At 45.7% G+C, this 15,816-nt stretch overlaps 3 protein-coding genes across 7 annotated transcripts in view; 1 reads left to right on the top strand and 2 right to left on the bottom strand.

Moving 5' to 3' along the window:
* Positions 1 to 1,600: 1,600 nt before the first annotated feature.
* On the bottom strand, positions 1,601 to 7,105 carry SDR39U1 (short chain dehydrogenase/reductase family 39U member 1). The gene is made up of 6 exons (XM_079951670.1): positions 7,009 to 7,105; positions 5,274 to 5,380; positions 4,626 to 4,708; positions 4,189 to 4,310; positions 3,325 to 3,468; positions 1,601 to 2,682 (listed from the first exon to the last, which is right to left on the bottom strand). The coding sequence occupies exons 1-6, from the start codon at positions 7,022 to 7,024 to the stop codon at positions 2,267 to 2,269; spliced, it is 888 nt and encodes a 295-aa protein (XP_079807796.1). The 5' UTR covers positions 7,025 to 7,105; the 3' UTR covers positions 1,601 to 2,266.
* A 355-nt stretch (positions 7,106 to 7,460) lies between these two features.
* Positions 7,461 to 11,862, top strand: EMC4 (ER membrane protein complex subunit 4). The gene is made up of 6 exons (XM_079951682.1): positions 7,461 to 7,506; positions 9,025 to 9,116; positions 9,248 to 9,362; positions 9,546 to 9,699; positions 11,074 to 11,234; positions 11,569 to 11,862. The coding sequence occupies exons 2-6, from the start codon at positions 9,031 to 9,033 to the stop codon at positions 11,602 to 11,604; spliced, it is 552 nt and encodes a 183-aa protein (XP_079807808.1). The 5' UTR covers positions 7,461 to 7,506; positions 9,025 to 9,030; the 3' UTR covers positions 11,605 to 11,862.
* Positions 11,863 to 13,274: 1,412 nt separating this feature from the next.
* The window catches only part of SLC12A6 (solute carrier family 12 member 6), a 47,313-nt gene continuing 44,771 nt past the window's right edge, over positions 13,275 to 15,816 (bottom strand). For 3 of the 5 annotated variants that reach the window (XM_079951530.1, XM_079951532.1, XM_079951534.1), the window contains 3 exons: positions 15,604 to 15,803; positions 14,926 to 15,059; positions 13,275 to 14,791 (listed from right to left, as the gene is read on the bottom strand). In XM_079951530.1, the coding sequence (XP_079807656.1) occupies positions 14,700 to 14,791; positions 14,926 to 15,059; positions 15,604 to 15,803 (426 nt within the window). In that variant the 3' untranslated portion in view covers positions 13,275 to 14,699. The remainder of the gene's footprint in view (positions 14,792 to 14,925; positions 15,060 to 15,603; positions 15,804 to 15,816) is intronic. The other 2 variants (XM_079951531.1, XM_079951533.1) reach the window with 1 other exon arrangement.

The raw sequence follows: 15,816 nt of genomic DNA, 5'->3' as shown, positions 1-15,816 counted from the left end.
ACCAACCGCTACACCATACATGGGTTCTAAATTTGCTGCCGTGTTGCTGAATAAAATTTTAATCCAGGAGCAGCCAAAATGGTGCCCTCTGGGTATTGATGAACTCAAACTAACCAGCTGGCATGGCCAATGAGCAGCAATGTTTGGAATTGTAGTTCAGCATCTCAAGGGTCACCCATTTGCCTTATTCAATCAGTCTCAGTCAATGAAAGCTTTAGTTGTTTAATCATTGTGCGTCAACCTTAATCAGTAAAACGAAAAATGTACGGGCTTGCTTGTGTTTTTTGTGTGGCTATTCTGGTCCTTGTGTGATTGAAATAGGTGATGAAGATCATCTATTACGTATATATATTTTGGAGAATGGTGCGTCTGCCTGTCTGTTCTCTATGTTTGGGCACCTCTTGAGATATCATCATCATATTTATCACAAGAGTTTCCAAGATGGAGGTAGTGCTCTTCATCAATGTTTGGTCAGCGACCACCATTTTGAATCAAGATGGAGGACCAAAATGTAAGTTTGGTGTGACTTACCTGTTTTTTTTCTTTTGGCGTTGGTTCAGTCACATCTCAAGATATCTTCGCCAAATTTGGCAAGGGAGTTCCCAACATGGGGCAGCAGATTTCATTGCCATTTGAACACTGGACAGCATTTTGAATCAAGATGGCAGACAAACAGCGCTTTGATGTAACTTTGTCTATTTTTTTGTCACAGATTTGGCTGCCTCTTGAGACACCACTGCAAAATGTGGCACAAGGGTTCCTGAGGTGAGGGTGGGGTGGGAAGCTGTACATTGACGTCTGGGTGGAGGTGCCATTTTGAAATCTCCATTTCTGAAATCTTGGAGGGCTGTTTCCAGTAAATGTAAACAGTCCAGAGCTAGATGGACCAACTGTCTGACTCAACATTAGGCAGAAAGTGTGGCAGACTTTCCACCCAAGAACAAACAACAGTGCAAACAAATCCTCTTTCCACAATGCTATTCCAACTATCAGCAGCTTTTATTCTTACAAAAGAAAACAAATTTTATATTTGTGCATGTTCGCGCACACACCCTGAGTAAGTGGCTGTGCCTTTTGTCATTTGAACCCCCTCTTGCCAAAGGAAACAGGCACCTAAAAGCCTTTGAATGGCTTATTACAATGTGTACACACACATGCACAGATCTGGGGGAACCTTAACAACTTAACAAAAGCGTCTGCAACAATCCATATTTAAGGTGCCCACGAACTTCTTTTTCCTGTGTGCGTTGTCAGCAAAAACTAACAGAACCGAAACTTAATAAAGCAGCGGGGTGGGAGGAAACCAGCAGATTTTATCTACCAAGGAATTACCGTATTTTTCGCTCCATAAGACGCACGTGACCATAAGATGTGCCTAGTTTTTAAGAGGAGGAAAACAAGAAAAAAAATATTTTGAACGAAACAGTGGATGTATGATTTTTGTGGTGCATGCTGTGGCCACAGACATGTGATCTGATGGTGAATTTGGGGTAGTAAAGGTAAAGGTACCCCTGCCCGTATGGGCCAGTCTTGACAGACTCTGGGGTTGTGCGCCCATCTCACTTAAGAGGCCAGGGTAACCCAATGCAAAAATCCTGAGGATCCATGTGGATCCGTGCTTTGTAACCACATTTTTGCACCATTGTGGCCCCATGAAACAGTGGGTGCATGATTTTTTTGGGTGCAGGCTGTAGCCATGGACATGCTATGTGATCTGATGGTGAATTTGGGGTGATCCAATGTAAAAATACTGAGAATCCATGGGCTTTTATCTCCCCGCTCCCAGGCAGCCTCTGCTAGCATCCCTTATCTCTCTTCCGATCCCACCGATCAGCTGTTTCCTTTCAACACTCCCTTCCCTCTTGTTTGCCTTAGTGTAGTGTCTTTTCCTTAGCTGGAGCAGTTTTTTGCTCCTCTTTTTCTTCTAATTTCTCTCCTTATTGCTTTAGTCTTTCTGTTTCCCCCCTTTGCAAGTTTACTGTCTTTACCTCCCCCCTCCCAGGCAGCCTCCTTTATCTCTAGTGTCCCTTATCTCTCTCCCCGATCGGCAAACGATCAGAGGCTTTGTTTCAACAGCCACATCCCTCTTTCAAAAAAAAAGAAAAGAAAAAAGCATGATCTTTTTGCCCCTGGGCAATTTGGCTCCAGGCACCATGCATTCGCTCCATAAGACGCACAGACACTTGCCCTTACTTTTTAGGAAGAAAAAAGTGCATCTTATTGAGCGAAAAATACGGTACTACTACTAGACACACTTTTTCCTGGGTCAGGTTAAAATATTCTGGAGGGCAGAGGGAAGATCAGGGAATGCAAAGCGGTAGTTGCTCTCCAGAGTCTGTTTGGGTACCACGCGCTGTCCTTCAAGCAGCATGACACTCCGCTCAGGGCCAAAGATGGCTGATACAGCAAAGCTTGGCAGAGGCAAGAAGGCAGGCCGCTGGAGGGCCGACCCCATAGCCCGGGCGAAGTCCCCATTGGTGGTGGTAACGGCGGATGGTGCGACGCCATTCAGGATCCCCTGGACATCCTCCCGCTCCAGCGCATGGGCCAGGATGCCTACCAAATCGGCCACATGGATCCAGGGAAAAGGCTGGCAGCCAGAAGCGATGGGGCCTCCCAGGCCGAGGCGAAAGGGCCACAACATCTGGGCAACAGCCCCACCCTCTTTGCCCAGCACCACACCTGGAGGCAAAGAGACGGAGAAGAAATAAAAATTATTGCTCAGGGAGTACAAGCTTACTGGCAAAAGGCAAACACTTATATGGAAGCCATGCAGGTGAGTTGCACAGGGTTATAGCTTGTACAAGCTTATACAGAAGCATCTCCTGGGCTTGGCTTTACACAGGTCTGGAAGTTAAATCACACTCACAGTGAGCAAAGAGGAAAAGCGTGCTGGCCCTATCGGAGCCAGATGGCTGATTCAGCAAGAAGAACAGGATGCTTACCCTTCCCATCTGCCTCGAGTGTACAATCATTCGTGGCACATCCTTAATAGAATCTGGGAAAGGGGAATGGTGGTTTTGGTGGAGTTCGCATGTGGTCTCAAGCCTGTGGCTTCAGTGGGATCGCTGCAAATCGTGCCTTCAGACCACAGTTCTGACAGTTGAATTGGGGCACAGGAGCTTGTAAGCACCTGCTACTCTCACCCACATTGTATGGAGGAATATCAGCCTCAAGAGTCAGACACACAGACGCTGAGGCTATGAGAGCTTTGATCTCACTCTCAGCCTCTCATGTCTCTGAGCTTTCACGCCACATCCAAGCTGACCTCATGTCTCCAAAGATGCCCTTTTCTCCATTGTCGGCCCTTACTCCCCAACTTACCAGATCTCACTACCACCTGGCGTGTGGCGTCACCGGGGATTTTTGCTGCTGCCTCCCAACGGGTCACCAGGCGAGAAAAGAAATCAAAGTCTCCACCAGGACTCTCTTCTGTGTATTCAGTGGTGGGGCTGGGTCTGTAGTACCCTGAGGTTGGGACACACCTTTTACCAATAGTGTGACTTATCTTATGCCCGTATTTTACCTAACCAGCCAACCCTGAATAATTATATCACAAGAAACCTGTATTAAGGCTTCCTAAATTCCCCAACTGCTTTTAACTTTGGAAGTGACAACCCTGAAGGGCCCTTTTGTTTCCTTTTATTTCTTTCCCAGTTTCATGTCTTTCTCTTAGGCTTCTATTTCTCTGACACATGCTTCATTTAACCCTTCTAAAAATCACTTTAAATCCTTGGTAAACCCACTATGCCTTTAGCCAGCTCTGGATGTCCTGCCCTCGTGGGACCTCCCAGCTTCCCTGCGTATGTGTCCCCCCCACTGCCAACAGCACACCACCCCTCCTTGTCCCCAGGTCCTGTGAGGAGTTATTCTTCACCCCCTTACATACTTCTCAGTCAATCATTCTACTGTTGACACATTCACCTGAGCACACAAAATGTTTGTGGGCATTCCATAGCATCCCTAACATTAAAACAGGCTGCAGCCGGTATCCTTCCTCAGACTCCTAGGTGTTGACATACCATTTTCTTTTCATATTTGTAAAATTGCTTGTGGAGTCATAGGACACTGCATGTTCACAAGCTCCCAAGATTGAGGGGATGCACTCTGCCCCCACAGTTATTTCGCTACCAGCAACCACCAAGTGGATAGCGAAGCTACAGTTTTAGCTAGCATGGAGGTAAATACCTACGCCGGTGACAAGGATCCAGGCAGAAGGTGGGCGCTCAGCTCCTGCAATGGCTTTCGCCAAAGTATTTGTGGTCTCTATCCGACTGGCAACCACTTCCTGGCGGAAGGACTCATTCCACCTGCAGCATTGGAAGAAACTATCCTTGTATCACTGTACATAATGGCTTGTATAAGTCTCCGAGCAGCTTGCTAAGTTTTTGTTCCACATGTGGCCCACGGCCTGGACCACCCTGAGTGGGAGCAATCCCTTCCACCCTCCACCAATCAGGTAGAATTGACCACTAGACCTCTGACAACTGTCCCTTGGGCCTGTCCTATCAACTGCTTGTTCCTTCCCCTCGGCTCAGCTTTGATACTACAGCTAGGAATACAGGTATCAGGGTCAGCTGCAAAGTCGTATTAATCACCCTGAGTGATCTCGTCCAGGGACCTACCTACGGAGGGGGTTAAGGACATTTTCTCCAGCTAGGTTGACCACACCTTCACAAGGAGGGAGCCCCAATCGGGAAACTTCATCCTAGGACGAGGAGGAGGAATGTGCAGCATTAATCTCTCTAGCTACAAGCGCCTCCCCTGCCACTCAAATTTGCCCATCCCACTCCTGATTGCAACTCGGCATCCAGGGGTAGGAGTGAAACTGTCTTTTCTGTTTTGTTCTACTGGCCCCAGTACTTTACAGCTACCTAGCATATGTGTGGCCTCGGGAGAAACCCAAGGGCCTAACAGAGAACCTCAGAGGGCCATATTTGGGCTTCTGGCCTGAGGTACGATACGATACGATATCTTTATTGTCATTGTCCCTTGCAGAACAATGAAATTGAAACATTTCCCACCCTTAAGTTAAAAGAACAGTGAATGGCTAATTGTGGCTCCCCTCCTACCATCTCTCTGAGGCCAACTGTAATTTGTGCCTTTTTGGTCACGTCCACTGTGCCGGCATGTGGCCCCTGGAGGAGCTGGAAGGTGGTGGTGTGGCCCTCGGGGCTGAAAAGGGTTAGCCACCCCCAGGTTAAAAGCACAGCAGCAGAGCCAGGGAATTGTGGAAATTCTGCATATGCTTAAAATAAGCCCTCATCACATACCCAGGTAATCCGCCCTTTTCCGGGATGGCGGGAAATCAGGGTGATATCATGCCCTCGGCTCCTCAGCAACTGGGTTAAGGCTCTGCCGACAAATCCAGTCCCACCACCTAATTTCAATATGAAAAAAAATGTAATTGCAGATTTTATTTTTGTAAGTAATGGCTATATACAGAGAGATAATGGGACAGTTCACCAGGCAATGAGAGGGAAAGTGGTGAGTGACACAAAAAATTACCCCCTCCCAAATAATCAAGAGGCTTTACAGAAATTAATGGACTATGGAGAATTGGACAAAATGACAGGAAGGATTCGAAACCTGCGGGACCAGAGATTTACAGAAGATTGGAAGAAGTATATGAATTATTTGAAGAGCAACTGTAATCAAAAAATTATGCTAGTAGGACTACAAGAAGTTTTGTAAGGAGAAATATATGAAGTGTTACAAAGTAGAAAAAGATAGATATATTGGTTATGAGTTTGAAATGTAATAGGGAAGATAAGAAATGCATACTGAGAGAGTAGATTGGAAAATTTTCAAACAGGATTGATGGAAGCCAAAGATTTGAATAAGATGTAAAAGTATGTTTAATTACTGTTGAAAATGATATGTAAAAAAACCATATATATATATATATATATATATATATATAAAATAAAATAATCAAGAGGCTTTACCTTTCCCACTGAATTTAATAGGACCTGCTGTTGAGTAGATGTGCTTAGGAGTTAAAACAAACAAACAAACAAACAAATCCTGTAGCTGAGTCCTATGCATGTACAGAGTACCTCCCACCCTAAAAATTAACTTTTGATGATGATGATGATAATTTTGTTATTTATACCCCAACCATCTGGCTGGGTTTCCCTCTGCCTCTCTGGGTGACTTACAGCTTGTGAAATAGTGTGGGGATGCCTAGGGAATGTTCTACAGGACCTCACCCAACTTTATAAGTATGCATAAGATTACAGACAAATGCATTAGCTGTGTAAGTGATGCTTAATATCACTGAGAACCTGAGGCAAACCAATAGCCAGGTAGGCAATGGAGATATTTTACTGCAGAATCATAGAGATGGAAGGGACCCAAGGGTCATCTAGTCCAACATGTCTGCACATACCCCATGCAATTTGTCTGTTTCAGGCTGACCAGAACAAAAAAAACCCCTTCTTCTATAACCAAGCTTTGGACTTTAACTAATTGTGACCTTTTTGAAGTGGGTGAGATGCATTTCTTTTTCCTCTTGGTTTTAATGTATCTATTGTACGGGGGTGGTGTATGTGGGGGTGTTGTCTGCTTGTTTCCTTCATTGTAAATCTTTTTGGGTGACTAACACATTTAATACATAAATAATAAGAAGAAAGGAAATCGTGTTCCTTTCATTCCTTCAGAAGCTGGGTGGAGGGTGGAAGCAACCTCCTGAGATAATGGACATGAAACCCACAGATTCTGCTCGGGGGTCTGCTCGCCTGGAGGAAGGACACGCACTCCACTGGGTCCCGTTTGATGGTGATCATCCCCCTGGACTCTGCTTGCCTGAAACTCAAAGCTGGCTGCAAATCACAACCTCCAAACTGCAACCCAACTCCTGGTTTCCTTTGCAACAAAAGCTAGTCAAACCACTTTTGCATAATCATCATCATCATCATCATCATCATGTAACAGCAACAGTAACAAGGTCTTCTGGACCACCCCCACCCACGCTCCCCTCCCCGCCCAGGCCCCTTCCTAACTCACCCACTAAGACTCTCATAGCTGAAGAAGCTGGGCGGGGAAAAACGCTCAACAAGCCCACGGATCAATCGAGACCATAGAGATGGAGGGGAGGCAAGCGGCTAGACCAACGAGAAGCCCGGACTTCCGGCAAAGGCTCGCTTCCGAAAGATAACCAAATTCTGCCGCTCTGCTCTTCGGAACCTCTATGGTGGCATCCGCGGAACGCGAGGGAAGCGGGTTAATGTCGACCCGGAAGAGTGAAGAAGGGCTTGTGTGTCTAGCGACATAACTGGGTGGGGGGGCGAAGCGTATTATAAACACGCACGCACACGTATGCAAGGGAAATTATTTTTACTATTGGAGAATCGTTTTCTCTCCTAAAGGGCGAGGTGACTGGGGAGAGGGGTTGCCATGGTTTTCACTCTTGGTGACGTCACCGGAAACAGGAACAGGAAGCGGCCGGGGCCATAGAGGCAGCGGGGTGAGAGCGTTTCCGAAGAGGCAGCGAGGACGTCAAAGGTAGGCGATCCTATTCAGGGGCTGTTCCGAGGGCCCAGCAGGTTTTGTTGCAGGGAAGGAGGGGGTAGTATCTGGCTTCTTCGCCTGAAGCTGCAGTTCCCCTCTTAGTGACAACAGCAACGAGTCCAGATATTATATCTTTCCTTTATCTTTTTCTCCCCCTCAATATTATTATTATTATTATTATTATTATTATTATTATTATTATGGAGGGATGGGACAATGCGCATTATTACTTTGATTCTCTCTCACCTCAGTCCAGTTACAGATAGGTAGCCGTGTTGGTCTGCCATAGTCAAAACAAAAAATTCCTTCCAGTAGCACCTTAAAGACCAACTAAGTTAGTTCTAGGTATGAGCTTTCGTGTGCATGCACACTTCTTCAGATACACACTCAGTCCAAACCTCAAAGTGCTGCATGTAATGCAGATTATATGCTGAAAATGAGCTCTTCTTCGTGCTTGGAGCACCCTGCCTTTAGGCCTGACACCAGGCCTCAAAGCAGGCTTGACAGTGAGCAAAAGCCAGCAAGAATGTTATTTGGAATATGTACCAGCAGTGGCTTAGGAAAGCTTGATGGCAGAAAGTGTCCAGTGAAAGGAGAGCCAGGCTGGCCTAAGATGTTTTGCTGCAATCAGTAAAAAAATAATAATTCATCATCATCATAATAAATCTGTAAGCAGAGCCTGCATCTCACATCCCCAATAATCATTGCATATAATAGTACAGCAGATATCAACAACAATGGGCTGTCACGACACTAACAATAAGCTACTTCTGCCTAATGGTGCTGACAACCCTGAGAAAGGAATAGGATCAGACTTTCATAACTGTTAGGGAAGCTGAGAATGGGGCTGCTTCAAAGGTGTCATGGGAGGCCCCATGACAGCTCAGAGACTGTAGTTTGGGAGAGCAGACTGAATGTTTTATCAGGTCAGTAGGTGGGAGATTGGGGACATTTATCCGTTTAAAGGGCTATTTGGTAAGATTCCTATGTGGATTGTGAGGGGCAAGTTGGTTTGAGGATACAGAGAAATAGGTGAACGAGAAGCAGGGAAGTTTGAAGGTGGATTTGTTAGATGATCAGAAATACTATTACACAAGTGAAATGGATATTTTTATCTGGGTGTGCAAGGTGTGTGGGATTGGGACAGAGAAGAGTGGCTTAGGCTGCTGTTGACATTTCATCCTGCATTCTATATGATTCACTTCACATTGTTTTGGAGATAAGGAATTGAGGCTAAGACCTTGCAATTCATCCTAAACCACTCCAGGAATCTTCAGCGGACATGACATACAAGCACAGGGTCCTCTTGGGTTCCATTTCAGTGTTAGCCCTTAACTTGAGAAATGATTGGTTTATCAGAGCTGGAGATGGGAAGGAGGCAGGGTGCGTTGGAGAAGCTTGTGATTTCCTGGGACTCACTGGAAGTATGTGGAAGGGCCAAGCTGCTTAGGTCTTCAGCCTCTGGTTGAAGTTCTCTTTTAGTGTCTGTCTACACCTTCTTTTCTCCCTTAGGCAGCGATGAGCACCCCTGGGGGGCTAGTTACCAACCGTGGACGGCGTTTCAAATGGGCCATTGAGTTGAGTGGTCCAGGCAGTGGGAGCAGGTATGTACTGAACTGGAGGTCTCTATATTTAGTCTCCTGGTGTAAGCAGTTAGCTTGATTCCAGGGGTAGCTTTGTCTCTGGCAGGTATACGAATTTAGCTCAGATGTGACCCATCCCTTTCTCTTGCCAGAGGCCGGAGTGATCGGAGTGGTGGCCAGGGAGACACCCTCTATCCCATCGGCTACTCAGACAAGCAGGTGCCAGACACAAGTGTCCAGGAAACGGATCGCATCCTAGTAGAAAAGGTAGTGCAGTGCAAGAAATGGCGGCGGGGGGGGGGGGGGCTGTCCACTAGATCTCTTGGAATTCTGTGCTGAGCAGAACACTGGAACCAGATACCCTCTTCATGTGAGTTTTGAAGAAGGCAAGGCGAATTTGAATAAAGTTTGCTCTTTGATTCTACTTCCTTTTCTCTTCCACCTTTTCAGCGCTGCTGGGATATCGCTCTGGGCCCCCTGAAGCAAATCCCTATGAATTTATTTATCATGTACATGGCAGGCAACACAATCTCCATCTTCCCCACTATGATGGTCTGTATGATGGCCTGGAGGCCCATCCAAGCACTCATGTCCATCTCTGCCAGTAAGTGTGTTTTTATCCAAAGCTTTCTTCATTTCTTGCCTCATGGGAGTTGTCTGTGATCCCAGTTGAAAAGACTGTGCATTCTGGGAATTTGAGGAAAATGCAGAATAGTCCTATACACACCAAGAGAAGGGATGGTAGAACTGCTCCCAGTTTGGATTGCATCAGTGTACATGAGGAATTGAAGGATTCCTACAGTGAGGGAGGGTTCTTGCACGTGCATAATAATAATAATAATAATAATAATAATAATAATTTATTATTTTTACCCCGCCCATCTGGCTGAGCCTCCCCAGCCACTCTGGGCGGCTCCCAATCAGTGTTAAAAACAGTACAGCATTACATATTAAAAACTTCCCTGAACAGGGCTGCCTTAAGATGTAAGCTAGATGTAAGGAGCAAGGTATGGTGGTTTGGTGCAAGCAATGGTTATTCCCTTTTTTTATACAATCGCCAAATGGGCATCCAGGAACGGTTGTGTGAATGAGGTATGTGTGCTTGAATTTATCCGCTAGAGATGCACAGGGTTGCTGCAAGAATAAATGCGGTGGGAATTTATATACAGTATATGGCCCTGCGATCCTCTAGAGGATAACAAGTAATTAGGAGAAAGTAATACAAAAATGTACAAATGTACATTTGTAGTGGTGGTTTGGACATACCAGGTAAAAGGTGCAGATCTCAGGGGTTCTTGCAAATCTATTATTGAAGTTAAGCAATCATCTAGCGCCAATAGAAGTGGAGAATGCTATGCACTGTGTAGTCTGTTTTAAAATGCTATACATAGGCCTGGAGAATTCATGTACAGTGTTTCACCTGAAGTGTGGGTGCTCAGAAGTGGATTCTTCAGTATAAATACCTAATGCTTGATGAACCTTCTGCTCACTAACTTTCCTCAACAGTAGGAAATGCTTAACTGGGTTCATCCATTATTGTGCGACTGAACGGTTAAACCCTCTAGGGTAGAAATTCATGGCTAGGTATCTTTTCTGTCTCTGTGTGGATAGTTTTCTAACATGCTAACAGATGTTAACTCTGTTGTAGTTAGTACAGTGGTACCTCGGGTCACATGCGCTTCAGGTTACACACTCCGCTAACCCAGAAATACTGCTTCAGGTTAAGAACTTTGCTTCAGGGTGAGAACAGAAATCGGGCTCCGGCGGCGTGGCAGCAGCAGGAGGCCCCATTAGCTAAAGTGGTGCTTCAGGTTAAGAGGAGTTTCAGGTTAAGAACGGACCTCCGGAATGAATTAAGTACTTAACCCGAGGTACCACTGTACTTTGTTTGACTAAATATTCAGAAGTGAAAACAGGCCAGCAAGCTGGGCCTGTGCTGCATGTTTGTGGTCTGACTTATTTTCTGCTGTCCCCACAGCCTTCAAATTACTTGAGAGTTCAAGCCAGAAGTTCCTGCAGGGCCTGGTATACCTAATTGGCAACCTTTTAGGGTTGGCCTTGGCGGTTTACAAATGCCAATCAATGGGGCTGCTGCCAACTCACGCCTCTGATTGGCTAGCTTTTATTGAGCCACCCGAGGTGAGTATGGAGGATCTGACATTTTGAGGAATATGTGTTTATGAATGGAGGTGATCTTCTCCCTCCCCACTCAGATGACATGTTCTAACTGTCCATGGTGTACTCTAAAAGGCTGGGGGATGGGGATGTTTTGTACCAATGTCCATGGAACAGCACTTCAGTCCCTTCTGGATTCTTATTGCTACAAAATCTCAGTGCTTAAAACTAAAACAGTGATGGTAGGATGTTTAGCATAGTCTTTGTCCCAGTGCTTGGGGGCCTTCTTTTAAGGACCGTGAAGCTATGAAGATACTTGCTCAGGTTTATTGACAACACTTCCTTTTTTTATGGTCAGCGCATGGAATTCACGGGTGGGGGTCTAGTGTTATGACCCAACCCAGTTCCAGAAACCAACTGCTGCTTTAGATGTCTGGATTGCTACCGTGGAATACTCATCTGCCATTGCTCCTAATAAGACTGCTGGGTCCTAATTAAGTGGTGGTGCTATGTGGAATAGCAGATGAAGATGCAGACAGAATGTGAAAGACTGATGTTCTCTGCCGAGGGAGGAGCAGAAGGCTTATCCTGACATGCTCTTTTCACCTTCCCCGTTGTGGTGAAAGCAGAATAAAAGTGTTATGCACATGTGTTTTAACGTTTACACAGCTTTCTTGAAAATGGGTACAGGACGCTCTACACGCTGATAAATTCAGCATTCATTTTCATGTTACATAATGTGTACACGTATTGATCATACTTTGTGATGGCACACATTCAGGTCCTTAACTCTTTCCATTTAGAAAAAGAACAGGTGTCAGGTGAACTCTAGTGCTGGAGAGCCAAGGACAGTAGCTAATACAGAGCTAGATGAGCTGGTATAAGGAAGGCTACTTTCTCTGTTCCACATACTGTATTTACATGAATGTAGTGTGCACCTTTTTTGCCAAATTATGTCGTGGAAATTAGGGTGCGCATTAGATTTCATGGCATATTACATTCAAGTAAATGTGGTGTTCCTGGCTCTTAAGATTCCAAAATAGTCTGGAAAGGGGCATGAGGCACTTGGGGTAATGCTCAAGTGCCTTGAAAATGTTCACAATAAGGCACTATTGTTTCGCACACAGGGGGCCCCTTCAAATATTAGTCAGATGAAAAGGTAAAGTATGTAGAAAAACCATGCCTTTGAGCACCCCACCTCTGCCTGCCAATTCTGCATAGTTCCAGCTTCTGGAGAAAGCTATGCATGTAGAGGCCTGTGCAGAAAGGGTCCCTAACTTGACAGCAATATTGGGAGGGTCTCTGTGTTGCCAGAGGCATGGCCCTGCATCTCCTTTGTCTAGAACAGGCATCTCCCCACCTCCTATGACATGAGAACTCTGGACACAACACCTGTCTTCAGGATTAAGCTTTGACTTACTGCTCAACATCCAATCTGTTACCCGCTCCAAGCACCAGTCTAATACCTCAGCTGCCGCCTCATCCTGGTGGGAGAGAGAGCTGTATGCTACCTTGAGTCCCGTCAGAGAAAAAGATGGAGTATAAATAAATATATAACTATTTGTAAGTAAAAGAGAGCTAGGTTTCATCTGCATGTTGATGATACTTCATTCCAGCTCTCCTGATAATGACCAACATCATATAGATGTTAAACAGCATGCAGGTGAAGATGGAACCCTGTGAGACACCACATGACACCTCCCATGGTGCTAAACAGTACCCTCCCATAACTACCGTATTTTTCCGTGTATAAGACAATCCCTATTTTGGGGGACCCCAAATTAAGGAAATGGGAGATTGCCCAGAGTTGTTGAGCTATTTTTGGGGGGTGGGGGGATGCCGACAATTGCTCTGACCGCCACTGCCATTCGCATGCATCGCCTTTATTCTGGCAAATATCTTCAACCAGGGCAGCCAAGGAAGCTTCAGTGTCATAGCCAGACTGGAATGAACCCAAGTATAGGTATATATACCAGAAGCTAATCAGTTAACAGATTCACAAAAATAGCGGGTATAGACTGAATGAATGTGACATAATGAATCATCACAACTTCAAAAAAAGAATTATATATAAAAAGTTTATTCTTTACATAATTCAGGAAGCAAAAAATCACACCCCAAAACTTGATGCTGTATGTAAACAAGGTCATCCCCCCCAATAAATTAAAAGACCTCCCCCAAAATAAGAGGTGAGGTACTTAACATGAACTTCCCTTTTAAAATAAAAGTGGAGGAGAGGCTGGAGCTGAATCTGCTTTAAGGCTACCCCCAAGAGGAGTGGTCCCTGCATACTATACTTGAGCAAAGTGGTGGGAGGAGGAGGAGAATTAGACATCCGTCATTGAAATTGGGTTGGACAAAACAGCACAGCACCTTTTCCAGTGTTTGCTTCTGTAGGGGTAGGAAGGACATATTTCCCAACACTCACAAAAACAGCAAGTTGTGGGTCCTCAGTATAGACACAGATAGGGTCACAATAGCCTTCTCTGGCCCAAGCTTGAGGGAAGAGAAGGTCAGCCACCTGGGAGCAGGGAGGGCATGTTACAAAGGTCAGGAGATATTGCTGCTCTGCTTCTCTTTCTATGGTTTAGAAAGGAGAGGCTGCTGTCTCCTTTTTCTCTCAACCTGTAACAGCAACCAGACGCTATAGAGAAGGACCTGGCAAATTGGTCTAGCTTCCTTGCCCAGATAGGAGTGTGAGGACCATAGGGAAAAGAAAGCAGAACAGTTATGTATGTCCCTCCATCAATATGCCACCTGCAGCCTGGCTTAAGAGTAAACTCTTCCCCCCACACCCAGCCAACAATTAATTTGAGTTTTGGAATCCCTCAAGGGATTAGGGTATGAGATAAGTACTGTAAGAGTCAGTTCCATCTTCCTAAATGCTGTCCCTCCCCTTGATTTCAAGGGAAATAAAGCAGAAAGACTTTGGCACTGACCAGAAGAAAGTGGCACAATGGAGGCTGCATCTTCCTCCCTCTAGGTCCTCCAAGCAGCAATCATTTCTCCTCTTCTTGATTCAACAATGAAATGTAACAGTCTCTGCAGTAGGAGGACCCTGTTGCTCCATTTTTGTCATGCCCACCAGAGGGCAGAAGCAGTAGTTAACTCTTAAGGTGGAAGCAACCTACGTTTTTGCTCTGTTTAATCCCTCCAAAGTATTACTTGCCTCACTAGTCCTACGCTTTTTAAAGGGAAGATCCAGCCATCTCCCAGCCCAATCCAGTCTAATCTCCTTTCGTGACAAGCTTATGCAGTTTCCGGCATGTACCTTTACGGAAGGCATGGAGAAATGTCAACTCTAGTCTCCAAATAGGGGAAATCGCCCCATTTGAAGAACCCCAAACTGCCACAGGGAAAAGAAAGCATAGGAGGTGTGACACTGATAGCTGCTCTCCTTGGGAGATCAAGTTGCAGGTGGTGACAGGCAGGAAGCAGATGTCAACTTGACAGAACAGAGTCTATCAGGAGGAAGCCCTCCTAGCTCCTCTAGGAGTAGATAGTGATGACCTCGCTGCCACCACCCCGCACAAGCAGCACACGCTCCAGCCCCTCTGTTAGGACCTCCAGGAATTCCATATCTGCAGTTAGAAGGCAGTCAAGGAAATAGCACTTTCTTTCTCTCTCTCTCTTATACACACATACCCTAGTCCTGCTGCCACCTCCGATCCTTCTTGCATCCCAGCATAAGACAGGATCCTGCAGAAAAGGATACAGTTCTCATCACCATCAGGATTACGTGGTGGGCCTGGCATGTTGAGCAGTACCAGCTTGGCATCGTGGGACTTGTTGACTATGACCTCATTGAGCTTCACAGCTGTGTGCATACGTCTCACGTTGGACTGGTCCCTGGGTCGTAGGAAGGAAGAGACAAATTGTCACTAAGACCAGGCATGCCTATGGATGTACACTTGCAGGAAGCTTTGGTTCAGAGATCTGGCTTCTGGAAAACTGGAGAAAGCACTAAGACACATATGGATTGGAGGAGGGAATGGATACAATATGGCAGCTGCAGCAATCTAAGATGCCAACAGGGTCTGGACCACACTGGAGATGGGAAACAAACTGAATGACCTTATGCTGCCAAAATAGAAGCAGTGGAAATAATGTAACATTTGATGGTATGGTTATTGAAGCAGCTGGAGCTGTGAAGAAGTAGAAAGGACATTTGTCTCTTGACTCCAAACCCTAAAGAAAAGTGTCAAAGGTGGTCTTGCCACAGAGAAGCAGAAGTGTGACCCCAAAGCATGCTAGGATTGAACAAAAAAAAAAGAATAAGATTTGTTACTATCCAAGAGGATTCAGGAAGCCATAAAATGCAGGACAGAATTTCAGGAAAGAGTTAAGTGAACAGAAATGGGCTGAAGTGTCCTGGGACTTGGCAGATTCTTACGGCCGCATGTTGAGCAGATCCTGGAAGTTCTCCAAGGTCTTGGGTTTGTGCCCTCGGGATGCCATGTACTTGTCCTTGGTCCACGTCATGTGCACCTTTTCCTGGTAAGTCTCAGTCTCTTCGTCATCATCTGAGCCAATGCTGGTCAGCCGCAGCATCGAGTTTCTGTCCTTCACCAGCTGCGCCTGTGTGGGGAGCACCTAGGAAGATCAG

Source organism: Podarcis cretensis (genome assembly GCF_951804945.1).
Source record: "Podarcis cretensis genome assembly, chromosome: 13".
Lineage (NCBI taxonomy): Eukaryota > Metazoa > Chordata > Lepidosauria > Squamata > Lacertidae > Podarcis > Podarcis cretensis.
Note: the sequence above shows the minus strand (reverse complement) of the source record. Positions and strands in the feature narration are given on the sequence as shown.

What these genes read in the sequence shown, in the direction of transcription:
- EMC4 (XM_079951682.1), top strand. Translation starts at nt 9,031, where the DNA reads ATGAGCACCCCTGGGGGGCTAGTTACCAACCGTGGACGGCGTTTCAAA. An exon ending in GGTCCAGGCAGTGGGAGCAG is followed by an intron (nt 9,117 to 9,247) that starts GTATGTACTGAA and finishes TTCTCTTGCCAG; the next exon opens with AGGCCGGAGTGATCGGAGTG. An exon ending in ATCGCATCCTAGTAGAAAAG is followed by an intron (nt 9,363 to 9,545) that starts GTAGTGCAGTGC and finishes CCACCTTTTCAG; the next exon opens with CGCTGCTGGGATATCGCTCT.
- SDR39U1 (XM_079951670.1), bottom strand. An exon ending in GAAAAGGGCGGATTACCTGG is followed by an intron (nt 4,709 to 5,273) that starts GTATGTGATGAG and finishes TCCTCGTCCTAG; the next exon opens with GATGAAGTTTCCCGATTGGG. An exon ending in GTCCTTAACCCCCTCCGTAG is followed by an intron (nt 4,311 to 4,625) that starts GTAGGTCCCTGG and finishes CCAATGCTGCAG; the next exon opens with GTGGAATGAGTCCTTCCGCC.